The sequence below is a fragment of the Lepidochelys kempii genome, chromosome 25, assembly GCF_965140285.1.
Source record: "Lepidochelys kempii isolate rLepKem1 chromosome 25, rLepKem1.hap1, whole genome shotgun sequence".
NCBI classification, from domain to species: Eukaryota; Metazoa; Chordata; order Testudines; family Cheloniidae; genus Lepidochelys; species Lepidochelys kempii.
In genome coordinates, this window is record NC_136404.1 from 18,824,735 (window position 1) to 18,844,591 (window position 19,857).

Genomic DNA, 19,857 nt, shown 5'->3' on the forward strand with positions numbered 1-19,857 from the left:
GTATCAAAGCAGGGTCTCCTGCCTGGCAGCACAGAGCACTATACACTAAGTCACGGCTAATGTAGCTCATTGGAAAGCCAACATCCAGTACTCCAAGGCCTCACTGTAACCATGTCACCCCTCATGCATGGGAGGAATTCCCTATAAACATCTGCTAAGCCATCTCCTGGTCCCCCTCCAAACCCCTCCTTGACATTTCCTCTGCTGTGACACCTATGACACACATGACAGCCAGGCAGCTGGGGAACTCCAATTGCAGCTTCTCAGGCTGACCAGCAGCATCTCACTCTTTCCTTGGGCTCCTTGTCTCTGCCTGTATTCCTCTGTCTTACCTTTAGCCCGTCAGTTCTCTGAGGCAGGGGCCACCTGACTGTTACGTGTTGGTGCACCACCCAGCGAATCAGGGCCAGGCCTCTAGGCATTACCACAATACAAAACTATCAGAGCCGGTGTTACAAACCCGGCTAGAGGCCCTATACGAGCGGGTCCGCCTGTGTCTGTAAAAGCCCTGGTTACACCTCAGTGCCAGCCCGAGGCGCCACTAAGGAAAAGATCCTTCCCATGGAGAGCGCATGGGGTGGCCAGTCCTTTCCTTCCCCTCGAAGGGTGTTACTGACCTTGAGCACCTCTGAAGATCCCTTGCTTGGGCGCGAGCTTTGCCAAGGGGCATGGGATGCAGAGAGAGAACCTGCCATTTCCAAACTCCTGCTGCTTCCCTCTGGAAGGTCAATGTTCTGCAGTGCCTTGAGCAGCTTCACCCGCTCACCAAGCACAGGAAGCAGGGGGCCGAGGCCCAGAGGTGAGACCATGCAGTAGGATAAAGTCTTACGTCTGTCCAGCACATTCCACAGAGGAGAGCCCTCCCCCCCCTCAGCCTAGGGATGTTTTTCCCTCTCTTTAGATGCACTGAGCTTGTCCTGCCTCTGTACAGGGTTAGCGCTCTCCAGGCAACCCCACAGGGGAGGGCCAAGCCCCAGTGTGTGTCAGAGGATTCTGGGGGTGACAGCATTTCACTTTGGCTTTGGTTAACTAAGCCCCGGATGGTTTTTTGACTCCCCATGTCTGTTCCCACATCACATGCTGAGCTGAAAGATCTGTGTCTCTGGGAAGGAAAGACTGGGCCCAGGCAGCCCAGTGGGGCTAGCCCCAGCCAGGCCCAAAAATGCTCTCAGGGCTACTCAGAAAGGACAGAGCATTTCCTGACCTTCCCTTTTTGTTAATATAAAATTTAAAGGAATGAATTGACCCTGAACCCTCCTTTGGGAAAGAGACAGGAGATGCCTGGGCAGGTAAGACCAATGAGAATGAACAAGGTGCCATGCCCTGTGGGAATCTGGGAACAAAGAGGCTAGGCCAGGCTTCCTGGGTACAGCCAGTCCAGGCAGGAATTGGGGGCACAGTCAAGCCAGGCACGGAGTGGGAGCAGGTACAGCCAGGCCAGGCAGGAATCGGCGGCACAGCCAAGCCAGGCCAGGCACAGAGGGAGGAGCAGTTACAGCCAGGCCAGGCAGGAATCAGGGGCACAGCCAGGCCAGGCACGGCAGATGGGGGAGCGGGTACAGCCAGGCCAGGCCGGAAGCACAACTAGGCCAAGCCAGGCCAGAAAGCGGGGGGGGGGGGGGTAAGTACAGCCAGGCCATGTTATCAGCCATACTCACTCAGGCACTGCAGGCCATTTTTATTCGTCAGAGGTTTGGTGCACAGTGAACAGCTGGTGCAGCTGGAGAAAGTTCCTGGCGCCAGCTGGTGCCCATTGACCCTTTTCCACCTTTGGCTCTTTTCTCTCTCTTTCTGTTGGTCTTTGTTCTTACCCTAGAAGGGGGAAAGCAGTGTCATGGCACAGAGTAGCAGGAGTTCACTATGGGTGCACACACACACATAGAGCTGACCCCTCAGCAGAGACGTTGGGCCCATTAGCGCTAGTGCAATTATGTGGTTAGTACCCGGCCCGCATGTGTTCCCCAAGGACTGAGCCAGCCCCAGAGTCTCTGCAGCCCCACTAGGGTGGGTGCACATGTGACTGAGGGCAGGATGCAATCTGCGTGCAGCAAAACATCTGCACCACACCCTAGAATATAAACTCACACCGACTCCCTGCCCGGGGGTTGTTGCCTGGGGAGGGATGTGCCCCGGGCAGGGTCCATGCACTGGAAAGACGACAGCTTCTCCAGGGCAGTCCAGCAGCCAGCCCTGCCAGCCCTCTCCTCACCCTTTCCCCACACGGGAGGCCGTGCTGCCACCTGGAGGAAATGTCCTCCCTGATTGGAACTCCCCGCATATTGGGCAGCCCATGCTAGAGCAGCCAGGACAAGTCCTGAGCAAATCTGGCCCTGGGCGGGGCGTAGGGAGCAACGCTCGGAGCAGGTGATATTAGGGGCTGGGCTGCTGTCATGCTCACCATTGAGGAGACCAAGTCTGTCCCAAAGCAGCCCCACTAGACCCTGCCCTAGACCCTGGGGAGCTTACATCCTCTCTGGTGACAGTGCTGTGAGCCCCTTATGGGTTCCACTTTTCTCCCTCACCTTATCCTTCTGCCGGTACCCGGTGACGCGGTTCCGCAGGCAACTCAGCCGGCGCTTCACCTTGGTGCCTCTCTCAGTCTTGTCATTCTTCCCGTTGTCCTCAGCCCTGAAACAAGCCAGGAAACCAGTCTCATCCAAAGGGAAGGCAAGTGGGGGCGAGAAGTGCCATGGAAGCCCTGGGACAGGCATGTACCCCACTCACAATGCCCCCAGGAGAGACACCCAATGGAACTCACCCCAAGGGCCCCCCCGCAACATTGAGTTTCCCAAATCTCATGAGCATCAGGTTCTGTGCGAGTTGCCTCCCACATCTGCAGCCTTGTGGTGAAGGTGCTGAGCTCTCCAGGGACCTGGGTTCAAGTCCCAGCTTAGCCACTGACTTCCTGCATGTCCTTGGGAAAGTCACTTCCCCTCTGTGACGCAACACCTGTCTACAAGAGGAGGAGAGTAACCCTGCTGCCTATTTGGACAGTAAGCTCCTTGGGGCAGGGCTGCATCTGTGCAGCACTCAACACAATGGGGCCCTGATCCCGCCTGAGGCAGCTGGCTGGGATGCCTGGGTGGATGGAGAGCTGGGACACGGGAGCTAGGATGGGGACATGGGGCACCCGTGCCAACGGGTCACTTACTCAGACAGGAACTCAAACCAGGTGAGGTTCTGCTGGGATTCGCTGCTTCCCTCGGCTGTGCAGGCCCATTGCTCCGTCCTGAGCAGGGGAATGGGACAAGGCATCAGACTGGGAGGAAGAGTAAACTGCCCCAGAGCTTCTGAAGGGAGCGAGTTCTGCCTGTCCAGGGGGACCCCAGCAGGCTTTGCACACCCTGTGGGGGGAGGGGGGATTGGTGTGGGACAGTTCCCGTGTGGGTCCCTGGCAAGCCCTGCATGGGTGGCTCTGCTCCTAGGGTGGTGTTGGGGGCCATGTACACTGTGGATGTCAGCTCCCAGGAAGGTCTTGGGGGGATCCTGGTGGGTCTTGTGCACCCTGGGGGGCTGTTGCATGGGAGCTGCCCCAGGGGGCACTGGCAGGTAGGACAGCCCATGAGACTAGCCAGCCCCTAGGTGACAGGTGCCTTCTCCCAGCCCCACACTCACCCGTGATACTGTTTCAACTCCTGCAGCACCTGCTGGACGATCAGCCTGCCAGGGAGGAGGAAAGGGGTTAGGAAGTCTCCCTACCGGCTGCTGCTTCAAACCCCCATGCAGCTCAGTCCAGGGCAAGATTCATGGCTGGGGTAGCAAGAGCCAGCAAAATGCTTCCCTCATACCCTGGTGACTGGAAGGAGCAGCTGACGAAGGGAGCGTGCCAGCTACGGAGACCTGCCTGCAGGGCCACTTTGTGCCTCACACAGCATGAAACACGAGCCCAATGCAGTCACTGGGAGTTTGGCTGACAATCTCAGTGAGCCCAGGGCATTTCCCAGAGCATCCCATGGGTCTGGGGCGCATCCCAGAGCAGGCACTCCCATGGCTCATGGCACTGCTGTTAATTGCTCTCTTACAGCTAGAGGCCGAATCCGGATCCCCAGCAACTCAGAAGAACGTAGAGAATCACTGACCCACCCCCTGCTCCAGGATCACTGATACCTACACATGGTCTGGGGCCACATGGTCCTTTTCAATCATCTCCAGCGCAGGCGGTTCAATACCTGGAACCCAGGGAAAACATGGTCAGTGGGGATGCCAGCTGCCTGGGCTGCCCCTTGGCAGAGCGCCACATTTCAAGCTAGGTACAATTAACCCTGGGCCTGCTGGGCTTCCACTCTCCCTTTAATGGGGAAGGAGGGTCGCTGTGGAATCTGCCTTGGTTTCCCAACCTGTCCCTTCTTTGCTCCGTTCTCTCTGCTGCCTCCTTCACATTCCCCTTGAAATCAGAGGCCAAGAGCTCAGCCCATCACGTATGTTCCAAGCTACTTGCACTCCTGCACCACTTCTCCAATACATCCTCTTTCTGCTCCCTCCCCAACTCTTCCCATCTGAGGGCCGGAGATACACGCACATTGCTTGATGGCAGCCTGGCGGGCTCATTAATGGAGGTTTCAGCAGCAGGCTCCCTGGGTGTGGAAAGAGCAGAGCTCCCATGAGCTGGGATGCTTTGGAGGTGGCAGGCCATGGTCAAACCCTGGTGTTCTCATGGGTTATTTGTGCTCTCCAACAAGTTTTGTCTCATCACCCTGCTCTGAAGCAAGGGGTTTCTGAATGACCAAGAGTAAAGGGGAAGGGGGTCTTTCTGAGCAGGGTTTGTGTGTCAGCAGCTTTACCCAGGGAACTTCACAAAGGGATCATAAACCACAACAGGATACCCAGCAATGATGGTCAGTTCTCTCTCTAGCCTGCCTCTGCTTTCCTAAAGCCTGTCCAATCCAGGAATGAGAATCTGCGATTCTGCTCTAAAGGCTGTGCCCTGCTTGGGTTTATCCCATGCCAGGCAGGCTCAGTACTTGCTGGATGCACATCACCAGCCATTCTGGAAGCTAGGTTACCAGGGGAAGCTGCACTGTGCCCCTGACAGGCGGGACTGAGGCTCATGTAGAGACTGTGTTGTTGGGATGCCGCTTTCTGTCCATAGGGCACTGTTTGTTGTTGTGTGCAACCAGGGATCCGACACCGCATCCAGCCATGGACACATTCTGTGGCATTGGAGACAGCTATGAGGTCAGGACTTGGATACCATGGTAACAAGGGCTATGGAAATTCCTTAGATCAGACTCAGGCTGCGTCTGCACTGCACCTGGGGCTGTAGTTTCTGGCTTGGGAAGACATAACCACACTAGCTTTGACTGAGCTAGAGTGCAACACGCAGTAGCCTAGCTGCAGTGAAACAGGCAGCAGCATGGGCTAGCTGCCCGAGTCCATACTCGGGGCTGCACAGATTTCGGGATTCTCCACAGGATCTCCTGCTAGTGCACGTTCTTAAGACTATGTCTGTACAATTAACCTATTTCATGCCAGGCATTTACTCACCTTTGGCAGCTGGGAGCGACACCTCCAGGCTGTGAGAGATTAGAGGAGAGGAAACCTTGTTGCAGGCAGAAGGGACATACTTTGACTTCAGTCTCTTCCCATTGCTGTCATATTCCTGGAAAAGAGAAGAATCATCAACGCCTCCTGCCCTTCATGCAGCAAGGGTGCTTCAGGGGCACACAGTTAGCACCAGGGTTCTGCTGATGACCCCATCCCACCGTCTTGGTGGAAGTCACAGCCAGATAGTTACCACACGGCATAAATCAGGGCCTCCCCTCAAAACCAATTACACTGGAAAAAAAAACCTTGGGAATAGGCTGACATCCTACCCCACCCTTTGGTATTTAACCAGAGTTACGATCACAGACATGCTGGAAAAGCCGTCTATTTACTAGGGTTTCTAGGGAGGGCTGAGGGTCTGGGCTTTAGGATGGTGTGGAAGAAGTATATGCTGCTGTGATATCTGCTGTCTATCAGCTAGGGTGCCTAGAACTTTTGTACAGGTGTCCTTTTTAGATATAGTGAATCGAAAGAAACAAAGGCATTGGGTAGAGCTGCTAATCAGGAGACCTGGGCTCTGTTCCTAACTGGCTTGGACTCTCGGTGACCTCTGCATCAGGTTCCCCATCTATAAGATGGGGGAGATGTCCCTCTTCTCTGGGGCTCTGATGGAGTCTGTGAGCCTCACTGCACAGAAGCCACCAAGTGACCCATGTTATTATTATGCAGGAACATGTGCCCGTGACTCAGGGCCCAGGGGCTGGAGCAGTTTGTCCCAGAACAGAGTGAGGACACAGTTGAGGATTCACAGGTGCCAAGGTCCCTGGGGGTAGTGCGGACAGGAACAGAGCCTGGAGAGAGGGGGCACAGGTTGAGCCTGCATGTCCCGCAGTCCAGCATCTCCCACTCCCCACAGCATGCCACGGGCACGGCTTTCAAGCCCACTCACTGTGTCCTCGTGATCAGGCACGATGGCGAAGTTCAGGTGCAGGGGCTCTATCTCCACTTTTATCAGAGCGCTGCCGCCGCCCCCCCAGGCCTCCACCCCAGCTGCGGGCAGCTCCAGGGACACACGGGGAGCCAGGCAGGGCAGGCTCCTTTCGAGCTCTTCTTGCTCCAGGTCACTGGCCATCTCGGAGGCATCCAAGCTTAGCCTAGTTCAGGAAACAGAAACCAACTCAGACCACAGGAAGGTAGCGAAGGCAGCAAGGGGGCCAACAGAGGACACTGGTCCATGCCCTCCCCTACAGCCACCTGTCAAAGGCCTCATCCCCAGGGACAGACAGGAAATCCAGGCCCAATTCTGCACCAGATACGTCTGTTCCACAAAGGCCGTTGGCCCTCAGTGAGGGCCCAAGCCAGTGATTTATGCTGTTAGTCTGAGGAAGGTGAGCAGAGGCCAGCCAAGGAAAGCCACCCCTGCGTCCCCATTCTAGGACAGCCAGCTGAGGACAAGAAAGGCCCATTACAGGCACGAACTACTTTGGACAGCAGCCTGGGGGTGACAGATAGGGAAATTTCCTGCCATAGCCTGGAAAAAATATATTTGTGAACGTATAAGGGATACAATTCCTTTGGGGTCCAAGGCCTCTAGCTGGCTGCCTGCAACCCCAGCCTGCTGCACCTGAGAGGAGAGCAGAAATGTAATTAGCTGATCTTTATAAGAGAGGGAGAGACTCCAGAAAGCTGAGGGCCAGGGGCTGTTCCCCTAACGGACTGCTGCTGGAGCCACTGCAGAAAGGAATTGCTCCAGAAACCAAATGGGCAGAATGGAGACTGTGGGAAGTCCTGAATTATTGAGGCTCTGAGGTCAGAGCCAGGAATTTTGGGTTGCTGAAGGTATTGGTGTGAGGGCCAGATATGGGGAAGGGACCACTCCGCCTGCACAGACTTTGAGGGAAGAATCCATGAGGTTTGATTTGTTTTGTTCAGAAGGGTTAAGATAAACAGCAAACCCAGCTGGAAACTGCTTCCCTGGGTTCTTTGAAGGGAGCTTGGACAGAATAACCCCAGGCAGCAAGCTGGCTCTCCAAGAGCAAAACCTGGCCTGGTAAGTAGGAGGAGTGTGCTATAAGATAGGCCCCAACCCTTCGCAGCACTGAATTAAGTTTAAGTTATCTGTGAAGTCCACTGTATTGAATGCTATGTTTATGGATTATTGGGGAATTGGAAGCAACTTCTCTAGGGGGAAATGTGGCCAAAGTAAACCCTGTCAAGTGTTGTGAGCTTCAAAGTTCTGTTCTAAACAACAGGCTAGACACGGAGGATCTTTTGGGACAAAGTGAAGTGGGTTTCCTAGGAAATTCCTCGGGATGAATGTAAATTCACACCACCCGACCCAGCTTTCTGAAGCTATGCCTTGAGGACAGAACCGCTGTCTGCTAATTACTACTCCAGAATCTGAAGAGCTAAAGCCCGAGCAGTAGAAAGGAGAGCGTGACCGATTCACGGTGGTTCCTTTTTTGAACTAAAGCTGTTATGAACTCGTAACCACACAAAACCCCTGGGGGTTTGAAGGACTGTCCACCGGCCAGAGCCCTTGCTGGCATTAGGGGTGATCTCTGGTGAGCTCATTAGCATGCATGCAGGCTCTTTTAATGTTTTTAATATGTTTTCTGTGTACTGTTTTCACCTTAGAACTAGACGTGCTTGCTTGGAAAGAGTCGAGTGGTAACAGAACCGTCGGCAGTTATGCTGCTTATTGCCTCTGTAGAGAAAGCAACGTGCAGACGCTAGGTTAGGCCATCTGATTGGCTGGGGCTATTGCGGCATAGGCAGGGAACCGTGCAGCCGGGACATACCCCAGTCAGGAGGGAGAGAAATGCGGGTCTCCGCCCAAGAGAGGTGAGGCCTGCGGAGCTGGGCCCCTAAAAGTGGGTGACCTTACTAGATCACTCTAGAATTTACAGATCAGTTTTTCTGATCATCAGCATGTCCATGACCTGCCCATACCCCCGCAGGGCAGACTGTACCAGCAAACACTGCTGACCCCTGCCCAGCCCCTGTGAGGTTTTGGGACAGACATGGGCAGCTGCCCAGCCAGCACGGCCTAACTCCATTTGCATGCTGTATGCCTGTTGGCTAAAACACCATCAAAATCACATTGGGCTTTCCCTTTGAAAAAGCCTGATTTTGCAGGCAGGGAGCCACTGCCATAAAACTGTCCTGTAAACCCTGCCACCACCTGCTTACAGTGGAGGCTGCTAAATAGGCAGGACAAAGAAATCCTCGTTCAGGGGGCCACAGGCCAGGATAACTCTCCCCTGTCCCCCAAGGCCCTGATGATTCCTAGCGTGCTATCAGGACGCCAGCCACGTAGCAGCGAAGTGATGAATAGAGACCAATGGAAAAATCTTATGGTACCTTGTGGGACCTAGGTGCTGATCATTGTCACTTGGCTCCTGCTAGCCAGACACAGGTCCCAGGAGAACCACACACACTCCCCTTCTCTACACATCATAAATCACCCAGAAAGGGGACTGACCAAGGCTGTGGCTTGCTCCTGGCCACTCTCCACACTAGCTCACATGCTCCTGCCACAACGTAAGCTGTGAACGATACACAGTGGATGGAACAACAATAGGTCTTAGGACCGAAGCCTGCGCCTGATAAAGAACTGCCAAGATCTCAGCACAAGATAATTCCAGGGCACCTTATAAGGAGGAGGAGATAAAAATAGTCGTTGCTGGCTCACAGCTCCCTCCCTGCCGGCAGCCAGATCAATACGTTCATCCCAAGGACACACCAGTGCACAGAAATCCCACCCAGAGGCCTGCGTGTGACAGAGCACATGCGGAGGAGGCAGCTCCAGCCCTGGCTCAGCCTTACCCACAGAACACCCTCTCTCCAGCCACAGGAACCCAGAAGAGGATGTGGCTTGCCAGAGAGGGCAGGGTCAGAGCTGGGATCACATGGGCAAGCTCCCTCCAGGGGAGAGCAGCTGGTTTGGCAGAGCTGCCCACCCAACACCTTCTCCTGCTGGCACAGCCGGAGCTGAGGGGACAAGGATGGGCTGGTGCCATTCTCCGGAGCTCCTCCCTGGGGCAAAGGGATGCAGGCAGGGACCCCGCTCACCCCAGGAGGGGAGATCCTCTTTCCAGCTCCTGGGCATGCTGGGAAGGGCCTTCTTGCTGCTGCTGCTGCCCCTTGCCAAGCAGCTAATGGTGCAAAACCCTCTTCCGGCCCCCCACACCCAGGCCTCCTGCAAGAGTTTACATCCCACAGAGCACAGGGAGTGGGAGGCTTCCAGGCCTCCCTTGGCAGAGGCTGACTAGGGAGGGGGACCACCCAGCTGCAGAGAGATCTGGGCTGCCTGAGCATTCCAGCCAAAGCACTGCACAGGCCTTTGCTGCTCTGGGTGGGCTGCCAGCCAGCCCCTTGCAGGGGGAGGAGCAGAGATGTCAGCAGAGAGCAGACCCATTGTATGGGTGGCTCAGGGCAACCCGGGGTACTGGAGTTCTTTCCCTGAATGGTTACTGGGGCTGGGGTGTCCTGGGGGAGAACAGAGATGGCACAGTCACTGTCAAGCCAGCAGCTCCTCCCAGCCTGGTGCTGCCACCTCGGACTAGAGGGGAGCTTGGTCCCAGGGCCCAGTCGGGTGCCTGGAGCGAACAGCCATAAGCCAGCGCTCAGTTCTGGGGTGTTCCGGCTGGGGAAGGAAGCAGCATCTTGGGGCTGCCGGCTCCTTGAGACACTGGGCTTACAGCAGCTACACTGAAAAACCTGCAAGGAATGTGGGCCCCTGATAGTCAGGGGTCAGCTTCAGACCCTTGGGTGGTTCTTGGGCCGTATGTAGCCACAACATGATTAACCAAGGGGAAGACCCAGACCTGCCCCCTTCCCCGTCTAGGGAAGCCCAGGAGAGGGACACCAGCCCCACCCCCAGCCTAGGGGAGTTTTTTGGTCACACAGCAAGCGCAGGTGCATCCCAGGCAGAGGAAGCAGCAGCCCCTTCTCACCCACGGGGCTCAAACCCTGATTTCAGGTGGCTGGAAAGCTGCTGTTTCACCACATCCTCTCCCCCTCCTTCCCCCCACAGGCCCCACACAAGCCTGGCCGTACCTGCGCCCGCTGTCTGTAGGTGACAAGGAGGTTTCCCAGCTGTGCCTCCATGAGGTGGACATGGATCTCATTAGCGTGGGGAAGGACTCCCCATCCTCATGCCGCTCCGGTCCTTTACCCTGCTCTGCCTGGCACCCCCCTGCAGGGGGGCTATCCGGGAGCCCTGCCGCACAGGAGCAAGCAGAGTCACTGTTCAGGAAATGGCAGCTGGCCTCCCTGTACTGCACTGAGCCGGAGATGGGATCGGGGCAGCCAATGCCCACAAGTGTTCGCTCCAAGCCTCCAGGCTTCTCTTCCGGTACAGGACAGCCTGGCGCCCCCTGGCCTGTCCGTTCGGGCAGCATTGCCATTGCTGGAATCACACAGGCCTCTGGCAGGTTCAGCAGCCCCAGGTCTCTGTAATACTCTGTGTCATGGAGAGCTAAGTCTATGGAGAGGAGATCCTCAGTACTGCTGTGCACGCTGCCCATCAGGGCATCCAGCTCCGGAGACGACGCATCTTCCTGCCAAGGGAGCAACAGTTTAATACCTTGGGAAGAGACCAGGCACAGCAGAGCATGGCTGGGGCAGACCATGCAGCCCGGGCCTCAGAAAGGGGCATGCTCCCACTCACACTAGCTTCCCTTTCACCTCTTGTGACAAGCCAGGAGACAGCTGGGCCCATCCAAAGGCAACTAATCCCTCCCTCCTGGGTTTTGGAATATTAACACTTAACATGTTGTCCCTGATACCTTGGAAACACACCCAGTCCACCTCACCTTCTCCTGTGGGGGAGATATCACTGTCGCCCTGTGACACACAGGGACTGGCAGGACACGGGGAAGAGGCACAAAGGGCTGGAGTTAGGCTTTCTGACAATTATGGCTTATCACCTGGCTGGCTTTGAGGACTGAGACGTGAGATTTTTGTGTTGCTGCCCGCACCAAGAGCAGGGCTCTGGTACCTTTCTGCACTTTGCCTCGGGACAGGCACTGCAGGCCCAGAGCAGGGCAGTCGCTGGTCTCAACTCTGGAGGGCGAAGAGCAGGGCACAAAGGGCTTCTCTGGTGGGTGAATTGTGCTGCCATCTTAGCATGGGAGTGCCTAATGCTTCTGCCCTGTGGCATGTGGCATTCCTGTGCCTGACTCCCACTAATGCCAAGGGAAGGGGAGTGCGTTATTTCCCCCTGCACAGGGGAAGTACATCTCCCAAGCCCTCCAGGCTCCCCAGTAGCCCTGCTCTCCAGTCTCACATCAGTGCAAATCCTCCAGGACATTCTTCCCTTCTCTGCAGGAGACCGAATCAAAAGCTTTCGCTGCTGCAAGGCCAGAGGGTGGGGGATACAAATGCTGGCTGGGGGCTGGGCTGTCTAACCTCTGACCCCTTTCACTTGGATCCAGACCCAAAGCCAAGGGCTTGAGCATCAGGTCTCTGCAAGTGAAGCCATTGGCTGAGCAGAGCAGCCTTGGTGCAGCAAAATCTCACTCACTTTCGCCAGAGAAACAACCATCCATCCACAGTACCCTGTGGAGAACAGCGAGACTGCCACCAGGGCAGAGGCAGTCCCAGGGACCTGATGCTTCCAGCGGGGACTGTGGATGGGAGCAGAGGACAGACAGGACACTGGACACTGTGCTAAAAGGGAGGGGGACTCCCAGTCCAGAGCCCTCCCCACAGGGCTGCCTACCTAGCCCCTGCATAGCTGGAGACTGCCCACTCAGCACTCTCACCCACAGGACAGTGCTTTGGCAGCAGAACTGTAGGCCACACTTGCCTTTTCCTCTGCCATGCTGGTGAAGAAGACTTCATCCTCAGCAACCAGGGATGGGGAGAAGGTGTCTGGGCTGCTGCAGTCTGACGTGGGGATGCCGCTGGCAGCGAACTCCCGCGAGCATGGCTTGCAGTCTGACCCTGCAAGAGAGAGAGACGGTCACGGTCGCTCAACAAGAGGGAAACGGGAACAGCCACAAGGGCAGCGGTGGGTCAGATGCACCCACGCAGAGCGAGTGCAGAACAGGGCAGCCCCAGTGTCCGACACATGGCGCGCAGCCCCCTGGGCTCCTACGTGGTGGCCGTGCCAGGGGCCATTGTGACCTCAGCAGCCATCAGCCCGGAGCCAGCTAGAGAATGGCATGCCATGGCCACCTCGCTGCAGGTGCACTGGAGATGCTGCAGTCTGCCCCACTGAGGCCCTCGGGCTGCTAACGAGATGCCAGCGCAGCTGGGCAGAGGTTAAGCTGCTGGTGGCAGAAGGCAGACACTGGTCCTGCGTTCCCCATGGAGGGCTGTAGGGCACTAGATACAGACAGCAAAGCCCTAGAAAGGAGACAGCACAGTAAGTGCCAGAACTTGCCCAAGCCAGGGTCAGCTGGGCGCCCTCCTTAGCCCTTTGCACAGAGACCAGGGGAGCTAAGGAGGAAGCCCCAGCGAGATGAGTCAGCCACTGGCTAAAGAAGGCCCAGGCACTGCAAGCTGAATGCTGACCCCTGTCTCAGGCCAGGCCCAGCCCTTCCCCCCAGGCTGCTCATTTGGACGTGTCCTTTCAAAGAGGGTTTACCCCCGAGAAGCACTGCCCCAGCCTGGACCCAGACCCAGGCCAGCTCCCGCCCCAGCGTATGACCTCCCTGTCCGCCAGCCACATTATGCCATGCGGGATTCACTGTTTCCTCACCAAGGACGTCAGAGAGGAGTTGGGCCTGCCCTGTGCACTGGCCCAGCACCAAGTCACACCCAAGCAGCAGCCAAAGAGAGCACCTCCACGGAGGAATGAATTTTAAACAATAACCTGAGCACATGGGCCATTAATTGAGCCAGATGGTGATCAACTTGGGGCCTTGGTGGCCAGGAGATCTGGCCGTGACAGAGGGAGGGGATGAGCAGAGTCTCCACGGCCCCTACAACAAACAGCCCAGGTGCCTGCATCCTGGTGCAGCAGGAGCAGGGCATCTCTGTGGGGCACACGGGGCCTGCACATCCCCCAAGGCCTGGCGTCCCTGCCCCAGGGAGGGTGCAGCAGGGAGAGCCCAGGGCACACGGGGCCTGCCTGGAGAAGACAGAACGTATATCTGCTAAATTCAGTATAAAATCAAATGGCACGAGACAAGGAATCTGTAACCAGACGCCTCTGAGCGTGATCAGGCCCTGACTGAGCCAGGGGAGCCACCAGCCATCTAGCTGGGCACTACGTTCCTCCCTGGCACAAGGCACTTGTGATGAACTTGGCCCCTTCTCTCCAATGCTGACTATGTCCCCATCACCTGCCCTAGGACAGACAGCAAGCGTGACACCCTGACAGCAGAGACGGCGATGGGCTGTGGGGAGGCCTGCACTGAGAAAGCCAAATGTCAAACTTAATTATCATACACATTGTAAGGAGAGTGATCACTTTAGATAAGCTATTACCAGCAGGAGAGTGGGGTGGGAGGAGGTATTGTTTCATGGTCTCTGTGTGTATATAATGTCTGCTGCAGTTTCCACAGTATGCATCCGATGAAGTGAGCTGTAGCTCACGAAAGCTTAGGCTCAAATAAATTGGTTAGTCTCTAAGGTGCCACAAGTCCTCCTTTTCTTTTTGCGAATACAGACTAACACGGCTGTTACTCTGAAACCTGTCATTGCTGGGGCTGTAAATGCAGTATTTCTGCCCCAGAATGTGCCTGTTCCCTGCTCCCTCGTGGCCCAAATGGGGAGCTCGAGCCCTTCTACTCGCAAACTGAAATTCCCCTTCGCCGCCAACGGGTGATAAATATTATGCAGAATGTCTCCTGTCCCCCCAGACCTCCTTAGGCAGGGCCCCTCCATAGGGCAGCGCAGCGGGATTGGCTGCAGTTCTGCTGCATGGAAATGTCTCCTTCGCTCGTGATCCCCAGGGAACAGGGGAGTGCTTGTGATGGGCTGTAACTCTCCACAACGTGCCTCACAAGCACAGAACGTCTCCACTGGCCCCAACCCAGTGATACGTAAGTGAATGCGGCTCCTGAATGAAAGCTGAGAGCGGGGGGGCGGGCTGAGAGATTCAGGGCAGCCCTAGGGCTATGGGAAGCTTTCTTGTGGGACCTCCATGGCTCTCAGGAGGGGAGCCCCAAATTTCAGCTCTCGGGGAGGAAGCAGGGCTACTCCTCTGACCAGAGCTACACAGACCTTCAGGGATTGAAAATCTAAATCATGAGCCAAGCAGGGCCCCCAGGCAGGTCTTGTCCTGCGAGCAGCTGAAATGCCACACTCCTTAACTCCCCCTCCACTGCACCTTGGCAGGGCAGCGCCTACAACCATCATGGGAACCAGCCGCCTTCACGTCCCCTCCTTGCTGGCTCGGGTCTGGGTTCACTGATCTTCTGCCCCACTTGTTCTCTTTCCAGGGTCCGGCAGGCTTCCCCATCCCCAGCGTCCCCCTGGTGGCAGCGGCACCAGCTCACCGGGCACAGCAGCACGTGCCTGAGCAGAGGCTAGGGCAGGCAGCCAGCTCACGCTCCGCCAGCCCGCTCTTCCCAGGATTGCTACAGCAGGCGACTTACTGTCGCCATATTGTGAGGCCTCAGGCCTCTGTCTGCAGCCACAGTAAGACAGCAGCAGCCAGTAGCTAAGCAGCAGAAAGTCACATCCTCACATTCCATCTAAATTACGGTACATTAAAACAAGGTCATAGCAGGCTGTTAAGAAGGAGGCTCCTGACCTAAGAGCACCCACCATCACCAGAGAACGAAACAGATCTTAAGATGGTTAAAGAAAACTTAGTTTGATAGCGTCTGTCTGGCAAGAAATCACTTATCAATAGTTGTGCTTGTAAAATCCTCATTTCTTTATTGTTTTATCTTTATGGTCCCCACTTTTCTATTGTTTGTCTGTGTGATCTCGGTCTGGTTCTTTGATTGTTTCCATGGGTGGCGGATAGCATAGGCAAGGGGAGGCTTTGTCTCCCCAAACAGCCTGCTGTGGCCCCACCCCCAGGCCAGCATGCCTCCTGCAGCAACTGGGGCCACCAGGCAGCTGCTGCTGGGCCGTGCTGCCTGCCTGGCACTGGCCACCCAAGCATCGGGACTGGGGAGCTCCTGGAGTCCTGGGGCTGGGGGCACGGTGACCATGCTGCCCGGCCACCTGAGCACTGGGGCTGTGGCATACTGGGGCTGGGGCCCCGCCCCCCCACCTGTCTGTCCGTCCGTCCGTCACTGGGGCGGGGGGGGGGCTGCGGTGGGGGTGCTTTGGGCTCCTGCAGGGGAGAGAGAAGTTGGTAGGGGCAGAGCCTTGGGCACAAGGGGAAGGACCGGGGGTTAGCCTCCTCGGGCAGCCGGGTCACCGGCCACCCGTGATTGTTTCTGTCTGTTACATAATTAATTTTGCTAGGTGTAAATTAATTAAGGTGGTGGATGATTAGGTTAGAGAATTTTGTTATAGTATGTTAGGATTGGTTAGTAAAAATTTAGTAAAATGATTGGTTAAGGTACATCTAAGCCGGACTCAAGTTTTACTATATAAATTGGGGTCCGAAAGGAAGTTCTTTGGGAACCAACTCCAGGACAAAGCCCCAAGAACAAAGCTGCCAGACCTCAACACTCTGCCAATGACACAGTGCAGAAGCTGGAGTCCCCAGATGACCTGATCCTGACTGGCCATCAAGAAAAGTTCATCTGTCTTATTGGGAGTGGGAGTGGTGAACATTGTATGTTTAGTGTGTGCATTCTGTTTTGGTGATTGTTAATAAATAGAGGTTAAGTAGGAGATTACTGTATAAGGCTCTTTCACTGATAAAAGACCCCGTAAACCTGCAAAAGATTAAGCCCTGAGTCCACAGGGAATGGATGGGTGCTCTGAGTCCACACGGAATGGGTGTGTGCTCTGAGTCCGGAAGCAGTAGAGCCTAGAGCCCACGGAGGGGTAAATTAGTGCCTTTCTCCTGGAGCCCTAAGAACTGGGAAAGGGTTGGGGTGCCCAAATTAACCAGGTTACGCCTTGAGCACTAGGTAGAGGTGGGATGCCCTAGAGCGTGCACGTGACAGAGAATTTTGTGCGGGTAACATCACACGCTACAGCAGGCAATTTCCATGGCATGTGACCTGCACTGTTCTCCCAGCCCTCCGTGAGCCCACAGGCCCCTGCACCTGTCAGCCGGGAGGAATCCCATACAGGCATTCCAGTGGCCTTCTCCACAGAACAGATTCCCAGAGACTCCAAAGTGACACTGAAGAAAAGGGGCTCAGAGCCCAGATCAGCTACACCCAGAGACAACTCTGTACATCAAGGAGAACATGGCTTCCACCAAGGAATGCCCTTGGGCGCTCCCCCATCTCCTCTCCTCGCTGGCCAGGGTTCTTCAGCATTCCGACCAAATGAGGTTCTGTTCTCCATAAATACACAGCTTCACCATGTATGTAACCTGCTTTCACCTGGATAGTCCTGGACTGTCCCAGAGAAAGATGGGCTTGTTCAGCACCCACAGATTTCACCCCCACCCCGATGGGTTCCACAGAGCAGTGCCAAAGGCACTCAGAACAACAGGGTGCAAGCTGTTTTCTACCAGCCTGGTCACTTGCATCTGCATCCTTGGCTGGGGAAGGATTTCTCCTGGCTCCTGGCATGAAAGCCTATTATCAGTGTCCGCAGCCCCACACATGAATACTGCAGGAATGAAAAGCTGTTTCACAATAAGTCCCAACAGTGAAAGATTCACTGTCCTTGAAAAGAGGAAATTAGCATTCTCAGCTAAAGCACATAAAGAGTAGTCATGGACAATGCCCTGTTCCAGAGCTGGATTGCAGATAGTTGTCACAAGCTTTGAGGCACTTCTCAGGGGCTTATAGTCCTATGAGTTTGCTCGAGGGCCCACAGACAGCTGCCCTCCGTGGGAATTTAAGATTTAAACACGTCCAACAATTTTACTTTCATCCTTTATTCTTAAAGGCTACAGCCCAGGAGACTTTGTAGGTGTGAGACTAGAGCCATACGCTGGGGTTCTAATGACAGCCCTGAGCAGCATGGAAGGATTTCATACTCTGGTATCAGAACGCTCCTACGTCCGTGTCCTCTGCACTGTAGTGTGTTTGTGTGTGAGAGAAAAGCGTGTGTATGCACACAACCTGATAGCTCATTGAGAAATAAAACAAAGGCTTGACATGGTTCGTGGTACAATGCATCATCCAGCTGACTACAGCACATTCCTATGTAGCGAGCCACACAGAAAATGTTAACCATGATCTCTAAACCATGGCATGACTCATGAAGAATTCAGATGCCATCTCTAAGGAATACACTGGACACAAGCCAGGCCACCAGACCAAGCATTGTGGTAGATAATTTAAGGTACAGTCTCTTGCTTTGTTCTCTGCAAGAGGCCGAACGCTCCAGCTGACCCAACTGGGCAAACCAACTCTGCAAGGAATACCACAACACACTTCAAAATCTAAATCAAACAAAGTATTCTGTAGATCTCTATTTCTGACCCCGTATCTGACACCAGGAAACCTGAACTAACTATTGTAAACTTGTTTAAATTCACTGTCTGCAATGACAACACTACGCATTTCATGCACATGGTTCATTTTTTAGACTAGGCTGGCTTGATGCTCTTCTACACACGCAGGACTGTCCAGCATTGAACTGGGTGATGAGTATACAACCAGCCTCAAGATGGGTAAGCCCTACAGAACTGTCCTAGAGTAAGCATACAACCTCCCTCTGCATGCCAATGCATTACATGGAACTTGGCATGCAATGATGTAGCTATTTGATGGCTGTTAACCTTCCCTTCCTGAATCTTAAGAATTCAGTGTTCCTTCCAGAGACTTCAAATTATAATTGCTACCAATCAGCAAGTGTCTGGCAATATGCATTTTTAATTTTATTTTTTTCCCATATGTATTGATTGATTCATATGAGAGAAAAAATCCTAAAAGATTACACTGAAATCCCACATAACAGACTTTTGAACTGAATCTATTACTTATGGGCTATCAGCATAAACACCCCCATTAAAATGTTCCAGGATTTCTAAAACCTTTTGTTTGCTCTGTCACAGGGCTGTGCTGGACTATTTAGTAGGTAGCAGGAGGAGCGGAGGTGACATCTCACACTTCGTCATGTCACAAATCTAAATCAAGCTGGCTGGCTACAGCACAGACATTGGGCTGCGATTAAATAGGCAGGTAGTTGGATGCCCCATGTGACAAAAGCCATTGAGAGACTCCTGACAGACAGGGTTAGACACGGAAGTAGACCCTCACATGGACCTGGATTGCATTCGCCCTTTTGGCCACAGCATCGCATTGGGAGCTCATCTTTGGGTGATTATCCGCCCCAAGTCTTTTTCACAGTGACTGGCCTCTGTGCCAGATACGCCACTTGCAGGAGGGACTGCTAAGCTGCCAGTGCCCAAGGGGATGGAAGCAAGTTCTGTTTTCATAATGAGAGCTGCCTAGAACAAGGGAAGAAAAACGAAGCCTCTTGTTTGTGCCTCCTTTGAAACAGGGGACCTTCTCTGAAAGTGAATGGGCAGGGCCCCACAGGTAGCCAGCTGCAGGGACCAGGCAGTCACTGCAGACTGACACGTGTTTTGCTTCCACACCGATGTGGGTGATACCTCCGAGTCACATGGGTCGAAGTTAAACCAATGAAGTGTTTTCCTCTAACAGCAGGAGTCACGTCCTGCCTGCCGGAGCCACTCCAGAAAGAGGCCCATCGCTCCTGTACAAGGCGGCCTTCAATCTTCAGTGCTGAAGTGGAACCCTGGAATGGAACCAGCACCCTTGGAATCCTGGAAAACATTCAGCTTGTTCTTCTCGTGCCATCCCGGGGCTGGGGATCTGGACAGAGACACAGACTGCAGCCAACGTAACTTCTCCACCCCACAGCACAACATAGATCCTCTCTGGGCATTGCAGACACCCTGTTCAACACTCAATAAATCAGTCCTGCAGACCAACCCCCATAAACTTCATAACACAGCCCCGCACAGCAAGGCATCATTACTCAGCAGCATATAGAGCGCAGAGCTATAGGGCTGGGAGACCATTTTAGGCAATGTGTGCACAGCCAGACATGACAAATTAAACCCCATGCTACCTTTGCAGTGACTCCTTTCTAGCTAGTACCATGGAGAGGGACGAGGTGAAGGGGTAGCCAAGTAGCAAAGCCATCCGCACACTCCCCAGCAAACCCTCCCAGGAGCCAAAGACTAAGGAAACAAGAGGAGCCTTGTCTGATGCCCTGAAGGTCAGACTGGCTTCATCCAACTGCCAGGAGAAGCAAATGCCCTGAGCCAGTGCAGACTGTGGACCACGGGTGTCATGTCACATCAACCATGTTCATCTAATCCAGCGGTTCACAACCTGGGCGCCACAGCCC

The 19,857-nt window shown here is 54.7% G+C and overlaps 1 protein-coding gene across 7 annotated transcripts in view; it reads right to left on the reverse strand.

Moving 5' to 3' along the window:
* Positions 1 to 19,857, reverse strand: part of ARHGEF18 (Rho/Rac guanine nucleotide exchange factor 18) — a 93,008-nt gene that overhangs the window by 63,085 nt on the left and 10,066 nt on the right. For 6 of the 7 annotated variants that reach the window (XM_073324415.2, XM_073324414.2, XM_073324413.2 and 3 more), the window contains exons 2-10: positions 12,299 to 12,435; positions 10,546 to 11,048; positions 6,434 to 6,638; positions 5,485 to 5,599; positions 4,112 to 4,169; positions 3,616 to 3,660; positions 3,152 to 3,229; positions 2,523 to 2,628; positions 1,659 to 1,812 (exon numbers count right to left, since the gene is read on the reverse strand). In XM_073324415.2, the coding sequence (XP_073180516.1) occupies positions 1,659 to 1,812; positions 2,523 to 2,628; positions 3,152 to 3,229; positions 3,616 to 3,660; positions 4,112 to 4,169; positions 5,485 to 5,599; positions 6,434 to 6,638; positions 10,546 to 11,048; positions 12,299 to 12,313 (1,279 nt within the window). In that variant the 5' untranslated portion in view covers positions 12,314 to 12,435. The remainder of the gene's footprint in view (positions 1 to 1,658; positions 1,813 to 2,522; positions 2,629 to 3,151; positions 3,230 to 3,615; positions 3,661 to 4,111; positions 4,170 to 5,484; positions 5,600 to 6,433; positions 6,639 to 10,545; positions 11,049 to 12,298; positions 12,436 to 19,857) is intronic. The other variant, XM_073324416.2, reaches the window with a different exon arrangement.